The 17536-nt window shown below is 41.9% G+C and overlaps 2 protein-coding genes and 1 non-coding gene across 4 annotated transcripts in view; 1 reads left to right on the plus strand and 2 right to left on the minus strand.

Annotated features, from left to right (window-relative positions):
* IMMT (inner membrane mitochondrial protein) overlaps positions 1-6357 on the plus strand; it is a 52408-nt gene extending 46051 nt beyond the window's left edge. For both annotated transcript variants that reach the window (XM_019020829.4, XM_055378170.2), the window contains 3 exons: positions 2461-2592; positions 4093-4222; positions 5412-6357. In XM_019020829.4, coding sequence (XP_018876374.1) covers positions 2461-2592; positions 4093-4222; positions 5412-6025 — 876 coding nt within the window. In that variant the 3' untranslated portion in view covers positions 6026-6357. The remainder of the gene's footprint in view (positions 1-2460; positions 2593-4092; positions 4223-5411) is intronic.
* Positions 6358-12133: 5776 nt separating this feature from the next.
* PTCD3 (pentatricopeptide repeat domain 3) overlaps positions 12134-17536 on the minus strand; it is a 33572-nt gene continuing 28169 nt past the window's right edge. Inside the window, exons 18-24 of the mRNA XM_004029561.4 lie at positions 17014-17092; positions 16834-16924; positions 15894-15979; positions 15283-15431; positions 13708-13749; positions 13130-13288; positions 12134-12801 (exon numbers count right to left, since the gene is read on the minus strand). Of these exons, the coding sequence (XP_004029610.1) occupies positions 12711-12801; positions 13130-13288; positions 13708-13749; positions 15283-15431; positions 15894-15979; positions 16834-16924; positions 17014-17092 (697 nt within the window). The 3' untranslated portion in view covers positions 12134-12710. The remainder of the gene's footprint in view (positions 12802-13129; positions 13289-13707; positions 13750-15282; positions 15432-15893; positions 15980-16833; positions 16925-17013; positions 17093-17536) is intronic.
* LOC115933647 (small nucleolar RNA SNORD94) lies at positions 14264-14400 on the minus strand. The gene has a single exon (XR_004069511.1). It is a non-coding gene; the product is annotated as a small nucleolar RNA SNORD94 (small nucleolar RNA).

Consider the following 17536-nt stretch of genomic DNA (forward strand, 5'->3'; position numbering starts at 1 on the left):
TTTAAATACCATCTATACCTGATAAATGTCTATCTCCAGCTCTGACCTCTGCCTTGGCTTCAGGTTCCTATCCAGCAGCCTACCTGGTATCTCCAGCTTGATTTTCAGTAGTCATTTCATGCTTATCATGCTCCAAACAGATTTATTTATTCTCTCCAACCTGTCTTCCAGCCCCTCAACTTGTTTCTCTCTAAATAAACTGAGTTGAACAATCTGCTCAGCTATTCCAGCCCAAATCATGCTTTGTTGTTCCTCCATCAACTCATATTCAGTTGCCCCACAGATCCTACCAGTTCTGCATCCAACATAAATCCCAAATCTGTCCACTCCATTACTACCACCTTAGCCCAAGCTGTCATCTTAACAGCTTCCACTATTTTTTCTTTTTCTTTCTTTCTTTTTTTTTCTTTTTTTTTCGAGACAGAGTCTGTCTTTGTGGCCCAGGGTAGAGTGCAGTAGTGCAATCTTGGCTCATTGCAACCCCTGCCTCCCAGGTTCAAGTGATTCTTGTGTCTCTCAGCCTCCTGAGTAGCTAGACTTACAGGCGCATGCCACCACACGTGGCTAATTTTTGTATTTTTAGTAGAGACGGGGTTTTGCCATGTTGGCCAGGCTGGTCTCGAACTCCTGACCTCAAGTGATCCACCTGCCTTGGCCTCCCACAGCGCCAGGATTGCAGGCATGAGGTACCATGCCCGGCCTTCCCCAAGGAATTTAAACACCAAAGTGCTGGGATTACAGGTGTGAGCCACCATGCCCAGCCAATTTCCCCTTTCTTCATACCCTTCTTTCTGTGTCTATTTATGCAGGCAAATAAAACATAGTCGAATCAGACACTACACTGCTGGAAATCCTCCATGGACTTACCCATTTCATTTAATATAATTCCAAATTCTTAACCAGTACCCAAAAGGCTTCTTGATCGCTGCATGCCATGAGCCATTTCACTGCTCCAGGCACCCTGGTATTTTTTGTCTGTACCTTGACTATATCTTTCGTCTTGGGACCTTTATGTTTTCTCTGCCTAGTACGTTGTTCTATCCTCTCTGTTTAAACCTTGAGCTCTAAGCTTAAGTTTTAAGCCTAGATGTCACTTTGTTAGCAAGACTGAGATTTCCTATCCCTTCAGTCCAAAGTAGAGCCTCTGTATTACTTTCTGTTATGTTGCCCTGTTTATTTTAAATGTAAGGTGGGGGAAAAGGAGGTTGAAGGGGTGTTGATGCTTCACAACAGGTCCTTGCCTGCTCAAAGTCATATGTAGAAATATGTATCACAATCTGAGATGTCTTTTTTGTTTACTGTCTGCTGCCTCCATTGAGATATACACTGTGAGAGCAAGAAGTTCGTCTGCCCTAAGCACCATTGGATCCATACAGATAGTAGGCACTGCCTGGCACACAGGGCTAGCACTTCATAAATACTTATGCACTGACTGAATGGATTCATTGATTTATTATATTGTTTCTGAGAAAAAATAAGTTCTGGATTTCAGGTAATCAGTGTTAAGTAATTTGTAAAGTGACTTATGGCTATTTGTTAGGCAAGGTATATTTTTTGTTTTTTTTTGGCCCATGTTGAATTTAAATTCATTTAAAAATAAGCAGTTTTCTTTGTTTAGAAGTCTATGTCAATAACTACCAGATACTTACTCATTTTCTTTTCTTTTCTTTTTTTTTTTTTTTGAGACGGAGTCTTGCTCTGTTGCCCAGGCTGGAGTGCAGTAGCGCAATCTTGGCTCACGGCAAGCTCTGCCTCCTCGGTTCACGCCATTCTCCTGCCTCAGCCTCCCGAGTAGCTGGGACTACAGGCGCCCGCCACCACACCCGGCTAATTTTTTTTTTGTATTTTTAGCAGAGATGGGGTTTCACCGTGTTAGTCAGGATAGTCTCAATCTCCCGACCTCATGATCCGCCCGCCTCAGCCTCCCAAAGTGCTGGGATTACAGGTGTGAGCCACCATGCCCGGCCAACTAATTTTCTTAATGATTCTTCAAAGTAGGCATTATTACTCACAAATGAGAAAGTGGAGATTTGAGAAGATAAATCATTTCCCCAAGGTCACACAGATGGTTGTAGTAAAGCTACACTTGATTCCAAGTATATAGTTACTTTTCTTCATATCCTGGGTTTAGTTATTTCTCAGAGGAGCATGTGATTCAGGAAATGACAGTGTTTTATATGAGAGGCAGCCTGGTGATGTGGAAAAACCACAAGTTTGGGGGTGAGAGAGACCTTTGTTTGAAATCTGGTTTTTGCCACAGCTGTGTGATCTTGTTTGAATCACCTTCCATGGTTTAGCTTTCCGTTTCACATGAGAAGTAGAAGTGTACACATGCCTGGCACATTAGAGGCGTTCAGGATATGGAAGCTGCTGTTGTTATGGTTGATAGTGGTCTTTCTGTTTTCCTAAAAGTATATGTGGAGAATTGAAAACTAATAATTATTATGTTTGGTTTCACAGATAGAAGAAGTCAGAGATGCCATGGAAAATGAAATGAGAACCCAGCTTCGCCGACAGGCAGCTGCCCACACTGATCACTTGCGAGATGTCCTTAGGGTACAAGAACAGGAATTGAAGTCTGAATTTGAGCAGGTGAGGACCTGGACTCCCTTCAGCCACACCCCTCTTCCTGACAGGATTAAGAGACTCTCCTTTCCTTTTAATGTACTCTGAGGATGTCGAAGATTTGGAAATCTCCTTGTATGTCTACAAAACTGCTTCTTTTTACATAATGGTGTACCTGTGTGTTCATGATCAGATGTGTTTTTAAAATATATAGTCATTTGGAATCTTCAGAGCTTTAAGGAGAGTTGGTAAAGGGGATTTCAGGAATGCAGACAGTAATATTTGACATGTGTATCATCCTCCTATAGATGGCATGGTACTGCTTAGATTTTTATAACTGAGGTAATTTCCCAGAGAAGTTTTGAAATCCCAGTAAATTATCAGGATGCCTGTAATCATAGTTTCTATTCAAGAAATCATTTACAGTAATATTAACTTGTTACTTTGTCTTGCAAGAAGATATTGAAGTTTTCTAAGTAAAATCTTCCAGAGAATCGCAATGTATGTCAGTATGAAAAGGTATTTTAAATTCTATTTGATGGATATTTTTCTGAGAAAAATTAATGTATAAGCTCTTAAATACAAGATATTGGAATATAATTTAATCTAATTATTATGTTTAGGTTTGCAGTACAGATAATTTACTTTCTAAAGCTGACAATTTGTGGCTGAGCACAGTGGCTAACACCTATAATCCCAGCAATTTGGGAGGCTGAGGCGGGTGGATCGCTTGAGGCCAAGAGTTCAAGACCAGCCTGACCAACATGGCGAAACCCTGTCTCTATTAAAAATACAAAAATTACCTGGGCGTGGTGGTGCATGCATGTAATCCCAGCCGCTCCAGAGGCTGAGGCATGAGAATCGTTTGAATCTGGGAGGTGGAGGTTGCAGTGAGCTGAGGTTGTGCCACTGCACTCCAGCCTGGATGACAGAGCAAGGTTCTGTCTCAAAAATAAAATACAGTTGGCAGTTTGTTTCTGACTTTAACAGCCTTCTCTCTTCTCTTGGTATGCCTCCTCTAATATTAGGTTCCATCAGTAAACCTGTAAAGAATTATATACATTGGCCAGGCACGGTGGCTCACGCCTGTAATCCCAGCACTTTGGGAGGCCGAGGTGGGCGGATCACGAGGTTAAGAGATCGAGACCATCCTGGCCAACATGGTGAAACCCATCTCTACTAAAAATACAATAATTGGCATGGTGATGCATGCCTGTAATCCCAGCTACTTGGGAGGCTGAGGCAGGAGAATCACTTGAACCTGGGAGGCGGAGGTTGCAGTGAGCCGAGATTGTGCCACTGCACTCCAACCTGGCAATAAAGCAAGATTCCATTTCAAAAAAAAAAAAAAAAAATTATATACATCAAATATGAGTCAGGACATTTTTGAAACTTTACACAAAATGTAGGAATTTCGTGACAACTCTAAGGCCCTCTTTGCTTCAGCAAGTAGTTGCTGGAAGATTACACAGTTACATGACATGCATTGAGTATCACTTTTTTCTGGAACTATTTGTTTTATTTCAGAACCTGTCTGAGAAACTCTCTGAACAAGAATTACAATTTCGTCGTCTCAGTCAAGAGCAAGTTGACAACTTTACTCTGGATATAAATACTGCCTATGCCAGACTCAGAGGAATCGAACAGGCTGTTCAGAGTAAGCATAAGCTATGTTATCTTACAGATAATTTTCCTCAGCATAATTTATTAAAATAATTTTATAGGGAAAATGGGGTACATGTACTGACATCAGGACATAAAAATACTAATCACTCTACTTAATTGCAGTTTTTGTCATTAAAAGTAATGGCAAAATCTATATAACTAGAAATTTATACCTTGTATGACAAACACAAAATCACCATTTACAAGGCTATTTACCCAGTACCCTTTGGCTATGTCGCATGTGCCTGGGTGGTAAGGGCTAGGGGTCAGTGTGGTCCCATGCTTGCCTTCCACAGGCTTGGTGGGTTATCTGGAGGTGGTGATTTGCCGAGTCCAACTACCAAATGGACAGTATTTATGCTGAGGCCTCCATGTGCCACATTGAAAGAGAAATGTCATGACAATGAGGGTATTAATAAAATGGGTTTTTTTAGGATGTTATGGAATCTTTTTTTGTCACATAACAATAAAAATAAATTCAATACTCATGGAATTTCAAGATCCAGTAGTCTGTTAAGTTCGTTTGAAGTCTCCCATTTCTTTTTTTTTTTTTTTTTTTTTGAGACAGAGTCTTGCTCTGTCGCCCAGGGTAGAGTGCAGTGGTGTGATATCGACTCACTGTAGCCTCCGCCTCCTGGGTTCAAGCGATTCTCCTGCCTCAGCCTCCTGAGTAGCTGGGAATACAGGTGCGTGCCACCACGCCTGGCTAGGTTTTGTATTTTTAGTAGACACAGGGTTTTACCATGTTGGCCAGGCTAGTCCTGAACTCCTGACCACAAGTGATCCACCGACCTCGGCCTCCCAAATTGCTGGGATTACAGGCGTGAGCCATTGTGCCTGGCCCTGAAGTCTCCCATTTCTTTGCAGAAAATTTCTGATGGCCTTAGCATTAAGTCTTAGCCTAATTTAAATAATATGTTTCTTTCTCAACTAGTAAAGGTAAAAATATGTGGATTAGATATCATGCAGATGTGAATGACTTCTGACTTTACTGCCTGATATGAAGAGGCCAGCTAGGAAAATACACCAGAAATAAGTGGTGGGGGTGGGGTTGTAAGAAACTCTCTCTGGCCTCATCTTGCACATGTGTAGATGTAGCTTGTTGAATGTGCATCAGTTCTGTGGATGTATGTTGTCAGATGGAGAGAAAAGTGTTTGGCTTTGCCTTTTTTTCTTTGTAGGCCATGCAGTTGCTGAAGAGGAAGCCAGAAAAGCCCACCAACTCTGGCTTTCAGTGGAGGCATTAAAGTACAGCATGAAGACCTCATCTGCAGAAACACCTACTATCCCGCTGGGTAGTGCAGTTGAGGCCATCAAAGCCAACTGTTCTGATAATGAATTCACCCAAGCTTTAACCGCAGCTATCCCTCCAGAGTCCCTGACCCGTGGAGTGTACAGTGAAGAGACCCTTAGAGCCCGTTTCTATGCTGTTCAAAAACTGGCCCGAAGGGTAGCAATGATTGATGAAACCAGAAATAGCTTGTACCAGTACTTCCTCTCCTACCTACAGTCCCTGCTCCTATTCCCGCCTCAGCAACTGAAGCCGCCCCCGGAGCTCTGCCCTGAGGATATAAACACATTTAAATTACTGTCATATGCTTCCTATTGCATTGAGCATGGTGATCTGGAGCTAGCAGCAAAGTTTGTCAATCAGCTGAAGGGGGAATCCAGACGAGTGGCACAGGACTGGCTGAAGGAAGCCCGAATGACCCTAGAAACGAAACAGATAGTGGAAATCCTGACAGCATATGCCAGCGCCGTAGGAATAGGAACCACTCAAGTGCAGCCAGAGTGAGGTTTAGGAAGATTTTCATAAAGTCATATTTCATGTCAAAGGAAATCAGCAGTGATAGATGAAGGGTTCGCAGCGAGGGTCCCGGAATTGTCTAGAAATGAGCGGGTTTACAAGTACTGTTCTAAATGTTAACACCTGTTGCATTTATATTCTTTCCATTTGCTATCATGTCAGTGAACTCCAGGTGTGCTTTCTTTGCAACTTGTGTAACATTTTCTGTTTTTTCAGGTTTTACTGATGAGGCTTGTGAGGCCAATCAAAATAATGTTTGTGATCTCTACTACTGTTGATTTTGCCCTCGGAGCAAACTGAATAAAGCAACAAGATGAAAACTGAGTATCTTATCCCTTTTCAAAAAGTACATTTCTGGCCAGGTGCGGTGGCTCACGCCTGTAATCCCAGCACTTTGGGAGGCTGAGGCGGGTGGATCACCTGAGGTTGGGAGTTCGAGACCAGCCTGACCAACATGGAGAACCCATCTCTACTAAAAATCCAAAATTAAGCTGGGCATGGTGGCGCATGCCTGTAATCCCAGCTACTTGGGAGGCTGAGGCAGGAGAATCGCTTGGACCTGGGAGGTGGAGGTTGCAGTGAGTCAGGATCGCACCATCGCACTCCAGCCTGGGCAACAAGAGCAAAACTCCGTCTCAAAAGAAAAAAATTCTAGTTTGTTGTATGTACAGAAAATATCCTTGAGAACAACAGCAGAAGTAGGAACTTCTAGCTCACAGTTTCCAGGCTGTGAATTGCATCACCAGAATCCACAGCCTGCTTTTTGCCTTTGAAGGTTTTGGTGAATTGATTCCTGCTGCTCAGACTCAAAAGAGTAATATACAAGCCAAAGTGCCACATGTATTTATAATTGGGGATATATCGTTCTAGTGACTTGTTAAAATGTTGGTCTCTACCCACCAGTTAATTCAGCAGCCCTCTATGGGTCACAGCTGACAGTTCTAAAACACTGGTAATGGAGCTTAGTTCTTTCTAGTACCTGGGCTGTGAATCCCTTCAAAGTGGGGGGATGGGGAGCCTGGAATCTTAATGAAGAGATTAAATAGTTTTGTTGTGTATTTGATGTAGATTGCTATAAAACCCAGAGAACTTTCTCAGTTCATCTTTCTAAAGATAAGTACAACTGTCATATTGCATAAGCACTAACAAATCATTTTACTCCATGAAGACCACCATCTCTACATAAAAATGTCAACTTTCTTCAAAATTACAACTGTTTGTTGGGGATTGTGTGTTCACAAAGAAATTGAGGAGGCACTTTTATCTGAGCAACACATCTGGAATCACAAAAGGGCAGGTTCTGCATCTGTAGGTGTATGGCACTGGCCTTGTCCTTTGATTTTGGGATATATTGGTCCACCTTTGGCTTGTGTTAATGTTGTCAGTAGTCCTTATATTCCCTCCTAAGTGGATTTACTTAATTCAACAAAATATAGTTTCTGATTGGAACACATGCTTTGTGTTCCTTCCTGAGATTAATGCCTGTCATCTCAAAGGCAGAGGCACTCTGTGCACCTACCTAGGGGATACTAAGTTTTTATTAGGAGATAATAGGACTGTTCTAAATTCAGTCTTCCTTTTTCGAATGGCACGAAATTGCAAAATACATTACTTGTAAAGCTAAACTTCCCTATTTGTCATATTAGAAATGCTTATAATTTCTATTCTACTTGTATATGTAAAATATTATAGGTTATAAGAAAATCTAAGTTTCTCTTGGAGCCCTGAAATAACTTCCTTCAGATGTGATTATCTGTCTGAACTTAGAAGCAGCAATACTGAGTGGTTTATTATTCTTTTTTGAGACAGAGTCTCGCACTGTCGCCCGGGCTGGAGTGCAGTGGCGCAATCTCTGCCCACTGCAACCTCTGCCTCCCAGGTTCAAGCAATTGTCCTGCCTCAGCCTCCCGAGTAGCTGGGATTACAGGTGCCCACCACCATGCCCGGCTAATTTTTTTGTATTTTTAGTAGAGATGGGGTTTCACTGTGTTGGCCAGGCTTGTCTCGAACTCCCGACTTCGTGATCTGCCCACCCCGGCCTCCCAAAGTACTGGGATTACAAGTGTGAGCCACCGTGCCCAGCCAAGTGGTTTATTTTAACCTGTAAAACAAAATAATGAAGACTACAAGCTTCTGAATCTTAGTAGTTCCTTTACCAGCCAACACACCCACCCCCTTGATTGCTTATTAGGAACAAAGATGATACTGAAAAGGGGACCCTGCTTGACCAGGCCTGTATTTTCCTTCCTCGTGCTTAAAAATCTTCCTGAGATGTAACTCAGTAACATGCAAAAAGCAGCGGAGCCTCTTCTTGGATTCTCAGTGCTACTTCAAGGAGATGGAGTCCCAAGGGCCAGGGTTATCCGGGAGGTGGATATAGCCCTGAGCCATTAGGGCAGGTAGGCTTCTCTTCACCCTTTCATTTAAACTGCAAGTGAAAAGTCACACGACTGCCATTTCCACAGCAAAAATCATAAAAAGCCAAATCATCACTTCTGTCTTGGTTTCATCCTCAATCTGTTTTAGTCTGAAATTACTTTATTGCCTCCCTCCTCACTGATGTAGGACAGTGTTCAACATCTTAAAACTCACACATCCTGATTTAACATTTTCATGTTTAATATTTCAAAATAATGTAACAAACTAAAACCTAATTTTAGACTGTCTTTAAGGCAGACCACCTTCATATTCCTTTGTATTTAAATCCCCTGTTCTCTTAACAGGTTCTGGATAAAAGCAGTCTCCAAGTCCCAAATGAGTTGTGCCACCAGTTTTAAAAGTAACTTGCTTGGCTCAGTGCAGAACAGATCATTTGATTTAACACAGAAGGGAAATAAAAAGGCGTATTAAATGTCAGGCAGATTTGCTTCATCAGGTCCAGTGGTCACTACACCCCTGTTGTACTATAGGTCTATGCTTCCCTGGTTTCCTTCCCATTGATGTATCCAGAGGTTGGCAGGGAGCTTGAGGAAGCAAAGGATGGGGGCAGGGAGGAGGGTCACCTGCCCATTGCAACTCTTACCCATGTGAGGAATAGGTTTCACTAGTCTATTATTAGTTTTGTTGAAGGACTTCTGCAGGGGTTGTGAGGCAAGAGCTTGTGAAGAGGCCATTGTTGCAGCAACAGACACCACGGGTACTTGTGGCAGAACTTAGATTGTCCTGGGAGTAAATTCTGTCATGACCTTTACTCCTCTTGGACACTCTTTCTTTTCGAGCATCTTAAATCACAGAGCTCTGAAAAACATCCTTGGGCTTGATCCCCAGCAGTCCTGAATCCTGAAAGTCCACAGCTGGACAGTTTTTTTGGTTTTTTTTTTTTGAGATGGGTTTTCACTGTGTTGCTCAGGCTGGTCTTGAACTCAAGCAATCCTCCAGCCTCAGCCTCCCGAAGTCCTGGGATTACAGGTGTGAGCCACTGTGCCTGGCCTGGACAGCATTTTTTAATAGGCTATTTCCTGGGCCAGGATGAAGACTTGTTCACTGCCTAGATTTTGTGTAATCTGATTATCCCATGTCCTAGCAAATTGCCTTACAGCACCCAAATCAAATACACCCATTTTTTTGGTAAAATGCCACTCTACCATTAATGTTGAATCTAAATGGTTCTATAAAACCTGCCTTATACATCCATGCTCCTAGTGACTCAATTTCCTAGCATATCTTACTTTTTGACCATGACCAGCAGTAAAAAATTTACATCACGATTTGCTACACTTAATGCATATATCTATGCACAGATCTATATTGCAATGCAAAAATGCACCATCACAAAACTGTAGGTGACGTGCTTAGATGTTCTAATGCATTTCATTAAAAAATTGCAATCACCCACAAAAATTGATTTCAAACCCTGCAGTTTGAAAGACAAATGCTACCCTGTCTTAGAGAATATGGGTACATAACCAGTGACAGTACAATCTGACATCTTTTCCTCTAAGCCTAGTGCTTGGTAGTGTTTATATAGCAGCTAACTGGTTTTTTTTTTTTTTTTTTTTTTTTTTGCTTTGAGGTTGCTGAAAGGGGAGTCTGCTTTACTGTGGTTACGTTAGGACTTCTCGAAGTTCTGTTTCTTAGGCGGTCATATGCCCTACTTTTAGTAGCAACATGACTAAGGTCTCAAAATCAATGAATACTTTGCAGAGTTGGTGGCATTCATTAAGCATTTACTAAGAAGCACCTACGTGCCAGATTTGAGTTTGATTCTAGACATGTAGAATCTTTTGAGTGCCATCCAACCTCTTGAATACTTTGATCAGGCTATAAAACAACCCTCAAATGTTGAACCAAACTAGAAGTCTAGTTTCTGACTTCTACACATTGGTAATGTAACTCTGTGGCAACACTGAGCAAGTTTATTCCACATATAGTAAGACTCCCCTTCCCCTTCCCATTCCATGAGAGTCCTTAATCCCATTTGCTTTTTTTTTTTCTTGGAGACAAGGGTCACTCTGTCAACCAGGCTGGAATGCAGTGGTGCAGTCATGGCTACTGCAGCCTCAGCTTCCCAGGCTCAAGCAATCCCCTCCACCTGTCTCCAGAGTAGCTGGGATTACAGGAATGCACCACTACGCCCAACTAATTATTAAAATATTTTGTAGGGAGGGGCGTCTCACTGTTACCCAGGCTGGTCTCAAACTCCTGGGCTCAGGTAATCCCCATTGGCACCCTAAGTGCTGGGATTACAGGCATGAGCCACCGCACTCAGCCCCATTTGCTCTTCCAAAATTCTGGTTTCTCCAAGACAGGGTCTTGCTCTGTTGCCCAGGCTGGAGTGCAGTGGTGCGATCACGGCTCACTGCAACCTCCCTCTCCTAGGCTCAAACAATCCTCCCATGTCACCCTCCCAATTAGCTGGGACACAGATACATACCGCCAGTCTGGCTTTTTATTTTTTTTGTAGATCCGGTGTCTCACTATGTTGCCCAGGCTAGTCTCGAACTCCTGGACCTAAGTGATCCTCCCACCTCTGCCTCCCAAAGTGCTGAGATTACAGGTGTGAGTCACCACACCCGGCCGAAGAGAACATTTTACTCATAGTAGAGGCTAAAGACTATGATAAAATAAGCATTTACAGAGAATGGAGACTCATCCTGTGAGGCCTTAATTTTTCTCTATGTTCAAGGCAGTTAATTGCTCAGAGTATGGGTTTGGAGGATCTGTACCACAAACTTAAAAGTACCAAGCTAACAAATCACTCATTTTGAAAGTCTACTACAAATTCATAGGCCATCTACCCAAATGGATTTTCTCCTATCAATTCTAGCTGCAGAGCAACATGGTGATTGAGAATTGGTGCCTGGATAGGAAGAGGCATACCGTGAATCTAAGGACTGTATTGAATAGTAAGGCTAACAAGAGTCAGGCATCTGCAGGTGCTGATGAACTAGAGACAGGAAGGGACCGAGTTAACCTTTCAGGTGGCCAGGCTCTCCTTGGAAGCTGTAAACCAAGACTGAAGGCTAATTTACTCTCTCTGTCCTGCAAATCTGCTTTGATATGGAGCAATACCCATGGATGCTTAAGTAGCTAGCTACTATATCGGCTTTTTTTTTTTTGTCCCTCAATTAAATGCCTTAAGACCTGACATTCCAAGAGAAAACAAAAACCATACTTTGGTTTCTAAGGATGTATGACTGGGTCCTGGCCTTCAGAGGATGGCAGACAGATGGGAACACAAGTATAAGTAGACTAGAGTATCCCATAATTGTCAACTCTGGCAAGGTAAAGATGAAGCTGCTTATGTGGACAACTCGTGGGGTACCTAAGTAAATCTGGGAGCCAGGTACGTGCAAAGTGGTCAGTGGTAGAAGCCCTCATGAAGGCAGGAATGCTGCAAACCTCCACTTACTGCCTTCCAGGACCACTTAAGTCATAGTGGTAAGAGCTGCTAGAAGTAGTCGTTACCAACTTGATTACCAGCAATACACAATGATGTCAAGAAGACATTCCACATCCTTCTGTCATCACTAGCTCTCATTTCAACCACTAAAATAGGTAACAGCTATAGACAAAAAAAAGGGAGACATGAAACATTCATGGCTGTTCAAGTTAGAAAACTATGGCAGCGGCTATATTAACAGAAATGCAAACGTGTACACTAATTACAACATTTATTTACAGTCATTTTACCAGTTGTGCAGCCTAAACTGCCATTATCTTGTTTAGTCATTCCTAAGATGCGTTATTTCTGACATCGAAATATCCTGAAATTGGGAAACTATTGACCCAACCCCAACTGTGTTAGAACTGCATGAACACCTAAGATGAAGGACCAGCATCACAGCAGCACATCAGGCCAACAAAGGCAGAAGTCCAGCAGCAGGAGAGGGCAATCGCACGAGGACAGCATCGTGAGGTCAGCTCACCGACACTGTAGGTGTGCAGGCTTATCCTGATGACAAGAGCCATGGACCTCACCATGTGTCTGAAAACCGCAATGTTGCTACTTAAATGCTAAGCCTTTAATGGTGCATTAATAGATGGTTAAGTAGCAAATTAGCAGCTTAAATCTACATAAGTCAGCTGTGTACTGACTGTACCTCACAGTAACAAATTCACCAAATCTGTATCTTTTCTTCTTTGTAACAATGTTAAATATTGGTATATCTCAGTTCTCAGGTGTGATTCCAGCAGCTATGGTGAGGCCATTGCTGCTCCTGAATCTCCACTTTCATTTGCCTTCACTGGTGTCACTGTCGCTGTCACTGCTGCTGTCAGTATCACTGTCACTGGTCAATGCAGTTAGATTACTTAGGGCTTCCCTGTTAAGAAAAGAAAATGGAGGATTACACTGCAATTCAACTGGGTGCTGGGGTTCTCGGTGTCTCTGACACTCACCTATAGCCTGTCAGTTTTGAAATCAGAAAAAGGGACCCTGCAGCTGCATTAAACTATATTAGAAACAAAAAGGTTCTAACAGTCAAATCTATAGGCTTTCCTGACTTGCATGACAAATGAAATAGTCATTAAATTACTACATTCTGACTTTTTGAAAGGAAATAGAAGGGACAGAAAGCTATGAACATTTTGAATGGGCAGATGGACGAAAGGTCTCCATTTTACAAACTATGCTTCATGGTGACCACTTACTTTTGTTCCTGGTTGATTGCAAAATCACTCATTACTCTCTGGGTGAGGCCCTCACAAATAGGTAAGCTGAAGGCACTTGCCAGCTCTACTACTTCAATGGCCTGGGAAGGGCTGTTAGACATTTTTGCACTGTCCATAAGCTCATTCAGCAACTCACTTCTGTAAAAGAAAGGCAAAGTGTGAACTTTCTCCAACCCCTTCAGTAAAACATTTATAGGCAAGATCCAGTGTAAGTTCAGTAACAGAATTCCCAACAGTATTTCTGGAGACAAAGATGAAGTCTAACATTTATTTTTATTTGTTTCCAGTGAGGTTAGAAAGTCTAAAGGGCCAAAGGGATTATCAACATTCATTCAGTATGACTTCATGATGATCTATTCAATGTAGCCCCAATGTATGATGATCCGTGAACACAGATAAAAAACTGCTTGCCTCAGGATGCCCTGGATAGTAGGGAGTTGACGGTATGCTTGCCTAACAGAAGAGTGCCCAAATGTGGTGGCTAAGGCTGGTGAAGAAATTCCAAACGTGGCTACTTCCAGGCTGTACCCAAAGACAGCTGGCTGATTTCAACTTACCTAGGAATCTTATTATGCTTCCTGAAAAGCCCCAACATTTTCCTGCTCAAGAAAGGAAAAAGATTATGAATACTATTAGAAAAACAAGGCAATCAGATACTATAGCTGTCTTCTCTCTGAAATCAGAGACTAAATGCCCTTTTCTTAACTATACTGTAAGCTCCCAAAGACACACATCTGTGGGCTCTACTAGCTCCCAGCCCTGTGTGTACATGAGAATCACCGCAGGTGCTTAAACTCCCCAAACGAATCTACACTGCAATTTTCACAGGTAAATCTGATATGCTGCCAATGTCGAGATTTGCTGGTACAGGTTGAATATTCCTAATCCAAAAATGCTCCAAAATCTAAAACCCCATACACTTCTGGTCTTAAGCATTTTGGAAAAGGGATACTCCAACTGTATTTGTCCTCTTGTAGAGGATCACCACTGTCCTTCTAAGGAGGGAATCCATCCTGTGCACAGCTGGAAAAGAGGCATAGAACAGAACCTGCTGTTTCCCTCTCTTAAAGTACGGCAGGGGTTCAGTCTGTCTTAGAATTCTGTTATGAAGTGCAGGCTCAGATTGAGGCAACAGTCTCATGTAAGTGCTCCCCATCAGCCTGCCACATGCAGGACAAAGGAGAAACACATACATTCAGCTCCCATGACTCAGCTGAGGTCCGTACCCCTGCGCCAATCATCACAGCCTGGTCGTATCACGTGTGTGCCAAACTGCCTGCGCTAACAACCAAATGCAAATGTCATATGTCTCTGTCACTAGCAGCATAGTTGCTAGAGAGACATGTGTGAGCCACACCTCAAAGACAAGCCTTCATCATCTTTTCCTGGAGATAGTTGACTAGCAATCAGATGTTCAAATAAAGTTACTTTCTTGTACAAGGAGCCATGCACAAGCACCCCCCACTAATGACTTTTAGAACACACATTTATATACAAAACAAAATACAGCAAAACCACCTGTCACTACCCCTACAAAAGATCCTTTTGCTCATTTTTGGAAACATGAATATGCATAAGATTCCCATTCACAAACACTAAAAATTAGTATGTGAATGAAGTGCTGATAAAAACATAACCAGAACACAGCGGCACCAATCAAGGACGGGTTGTGGTCAAGGCCAAGTTTAGTTAATGTGCGTAAATGCCAGCTTCCAGAAGTCTAAGTACACAGCCCACATTTTAAGCTGGAGAGTGGGATGGGAGAAGCATCCAAAAATACTTCAATAACCCAAATGACCAAAACATTTTCAAAACTACGTTTCTTTGATCATATATTTCTTTGATCTTTAGTCCATTTAAGTGGAATAATGAGGTTAAGTGACTTACTTGTCCATAGACACAGAAAGTAGAAAGATAATTCTCAGCCTATGGTTTGAGAGAACTATGCCTTATCTCAACTACATCATGCATACTGTCTTCTTCCAAAAGTTTGCTTTTTAGTTGGTATTTGCAAGTTCCCGAATCAAATACTTGTTATATGGCCAAATGAAAGAACCTCTACCAGCATGGGTCAATGTTTTAGATTCAAATACAAAAGCTTCTAAAGTGTATACTTGTGGTACTGTACTCACCAGGCTTCCTGAGTTCTCCCAGCCCTTAAAAAGAGGATAGCTATACAGTTGAGAGAGGTGGCTGGCCAATCCTGAGCAGTCTGTCTGATGGGTTGGCTTTCATACGCAGATTTGATATCAGCAGCACAGTCAGCAAATGCCACCTGAAGCTGAGAAGCTTTAGGAGTCAGCAGAACTGCCTAACTGATTTTATGAGAATTTCAGTTCAGGAGACTAACACAGGATCCTTAAAATCTGAGCAATGCATTTTACCATTTGAATATATTATGTGTATAGCACACAAGTAATTTAATAAAAAAAGGACCCTGTCCTAAGTATTTTGATTAGCCACAACTTTCAAATTCAGCTATGCATTTCCTTTGTAGATGGAGATTTTTAAAAAAGCAAGCTGAAGACAGAAGCTAATTTCATGTTGCTTGCTTTGGACTACAGGAAAGAGGGTAACTTTAAGAACAGATTTCTGCTAAGGGCAAGATATGTTTAGATGTATCATCACTCAAATACGGGTTTGGGTAGCAGAACTCTCCAAAATGGCAGATAAAACCAGGGAAGCTAGCCTTAAGAAGACCTCAGTATGGGAGGATATACTGGCTGGTGAGTTTCAGGCCTACCTCTGGTGGGTGCTTGTCCCTTGCCATGAGCAACAGGATCTCTTCTCTCAGGTCACTGCGGAAAGTATGACCATATTCTTTACTATCTTGAAACAAGAAAGGAACAAGGAGTGATCATTGTTATGTAAAACCAACACTCTTTTGTTCACTGTCAACCTATTTTTTGGTAGGTAAAAATAAGTTGCTGTTATTTATTCTAGGCTTATCCCAGGATTCCAGAAACCCACCAGGATTCACAGTGGAACAAATGTAAAAGCCAATGCCTGGGCCTTGCTCCAGTGACGTGTTCATCATGGCATGTGCACTACATGGGAGCGGCCACCAGCTCCACGTGGTTAAGACATTGTTTTATAGCACTTGGGAATTTGATATACTTTTATCACTCATTAGAGCAGTCGTGTGAAGCAGGAGGGCGGGACTAGAGCCTACTGACTTTATAATACAGTAGTCACCTAGTGAAAGATACAGAGTATCTATTTCATTTTGCAGCCAAGTTATACACATAAGACACACACACCCATGATGCGTGATGCTCATGGCTATTACTTGGAAACATAATCATCACTGACTGTGGTTAGCAAAGTGAGGCAACACTGGCACAGAGGAATCACACAGGCTTTCGGGTCAAAGACCTTTATTCAGATTTAGGGTCTGCCACGTCATTAGCATTTATTTTCTTTGGGTCATATCTCACAACAGGTGCACAAAACTCAGCTCATTCCTATGTCACGAAGGGACTGACTTAAGTCATTTTCAACAAAATTTTCTCCTGATAGCCAACATGCAACATGAGCACATGACCTTGAAGTAGATCTCAACTAACACATTCGGTTCGGTCAAAATGGAAGTTTTCATCCCTAACAGTAATGTTAGCACATTCATATCAAAGTAGAGGATATTGAGGTGAGATGCACCTGGACACATAAAAAGTAAAACTGACCTTTCCAAATTTTAGGAATCACTTCTAGCCGATTGGCCACATCCAATGCTTGGAGAAGATGTATCATTGTTTGGGAGTGGGGAAAGTAGGCCTGATTAAGAGAAACACATTTTTAAAGCATTAATCTGCAGAAACCCAATTCATCTAGAATGATAAATAACAAGTAATGAACCATCTTACTGAAGGTATCAGGTCCTCATACCACTTCAAGGTAACATCAATTTGTTCCATTAGACAAATCAAATCGAAGAACTTGGAACTGTGATGAAGGCAAAAAGTATGTTTAGTCTGAAGTCCCTATGTCTAACAACAGGGGAAATAAGGGTTGAAATTATAGCATATTATATGTTACAAAGAATTTCAAAATACAGTTTCAAGTTACACGAGCCAATATTTGGTTTAAGAGCTGCCAGTGTGTGCTGACTTCTCAATTAAACACCCTACCCTCAACTGGTCATTTCTAACTGTTTCCTCTGTATACTCTTAGGTCATGGTGAATAGATACTGAATTTCAAATTCATTTTAAAAACATTCAATGTGAAACAAGGATTTGGATACACAGAAAACAATTCTCACACATCTGTTAACATGCTGCCTTCTTAAATTCATGTTCTTATCTGCCTAAAAGCAAACCCATTTAGGGAGTATCTCTAGGTTCCAGTATCTTCATCTTTGAATACAAAAGCAAGGGAGGTGAAAGGAA

Source organism: Gorilla gorilla, chromosome 12 (genome assembly GCF_029281585.2).
Source record: "Gorilla gorilla gorilla isolate KB3781 chromosome 12, NHGRI_mGorGor1-v2.1_pri, whole genome shotgun sequence".
Classification (NCBI taxonomy): domain Eukaryota; kingdom Metazoa; phylum Chordata; class Mammalia; order Primates; family Hominidae; genus Gorilla; species Gorilla gorilla.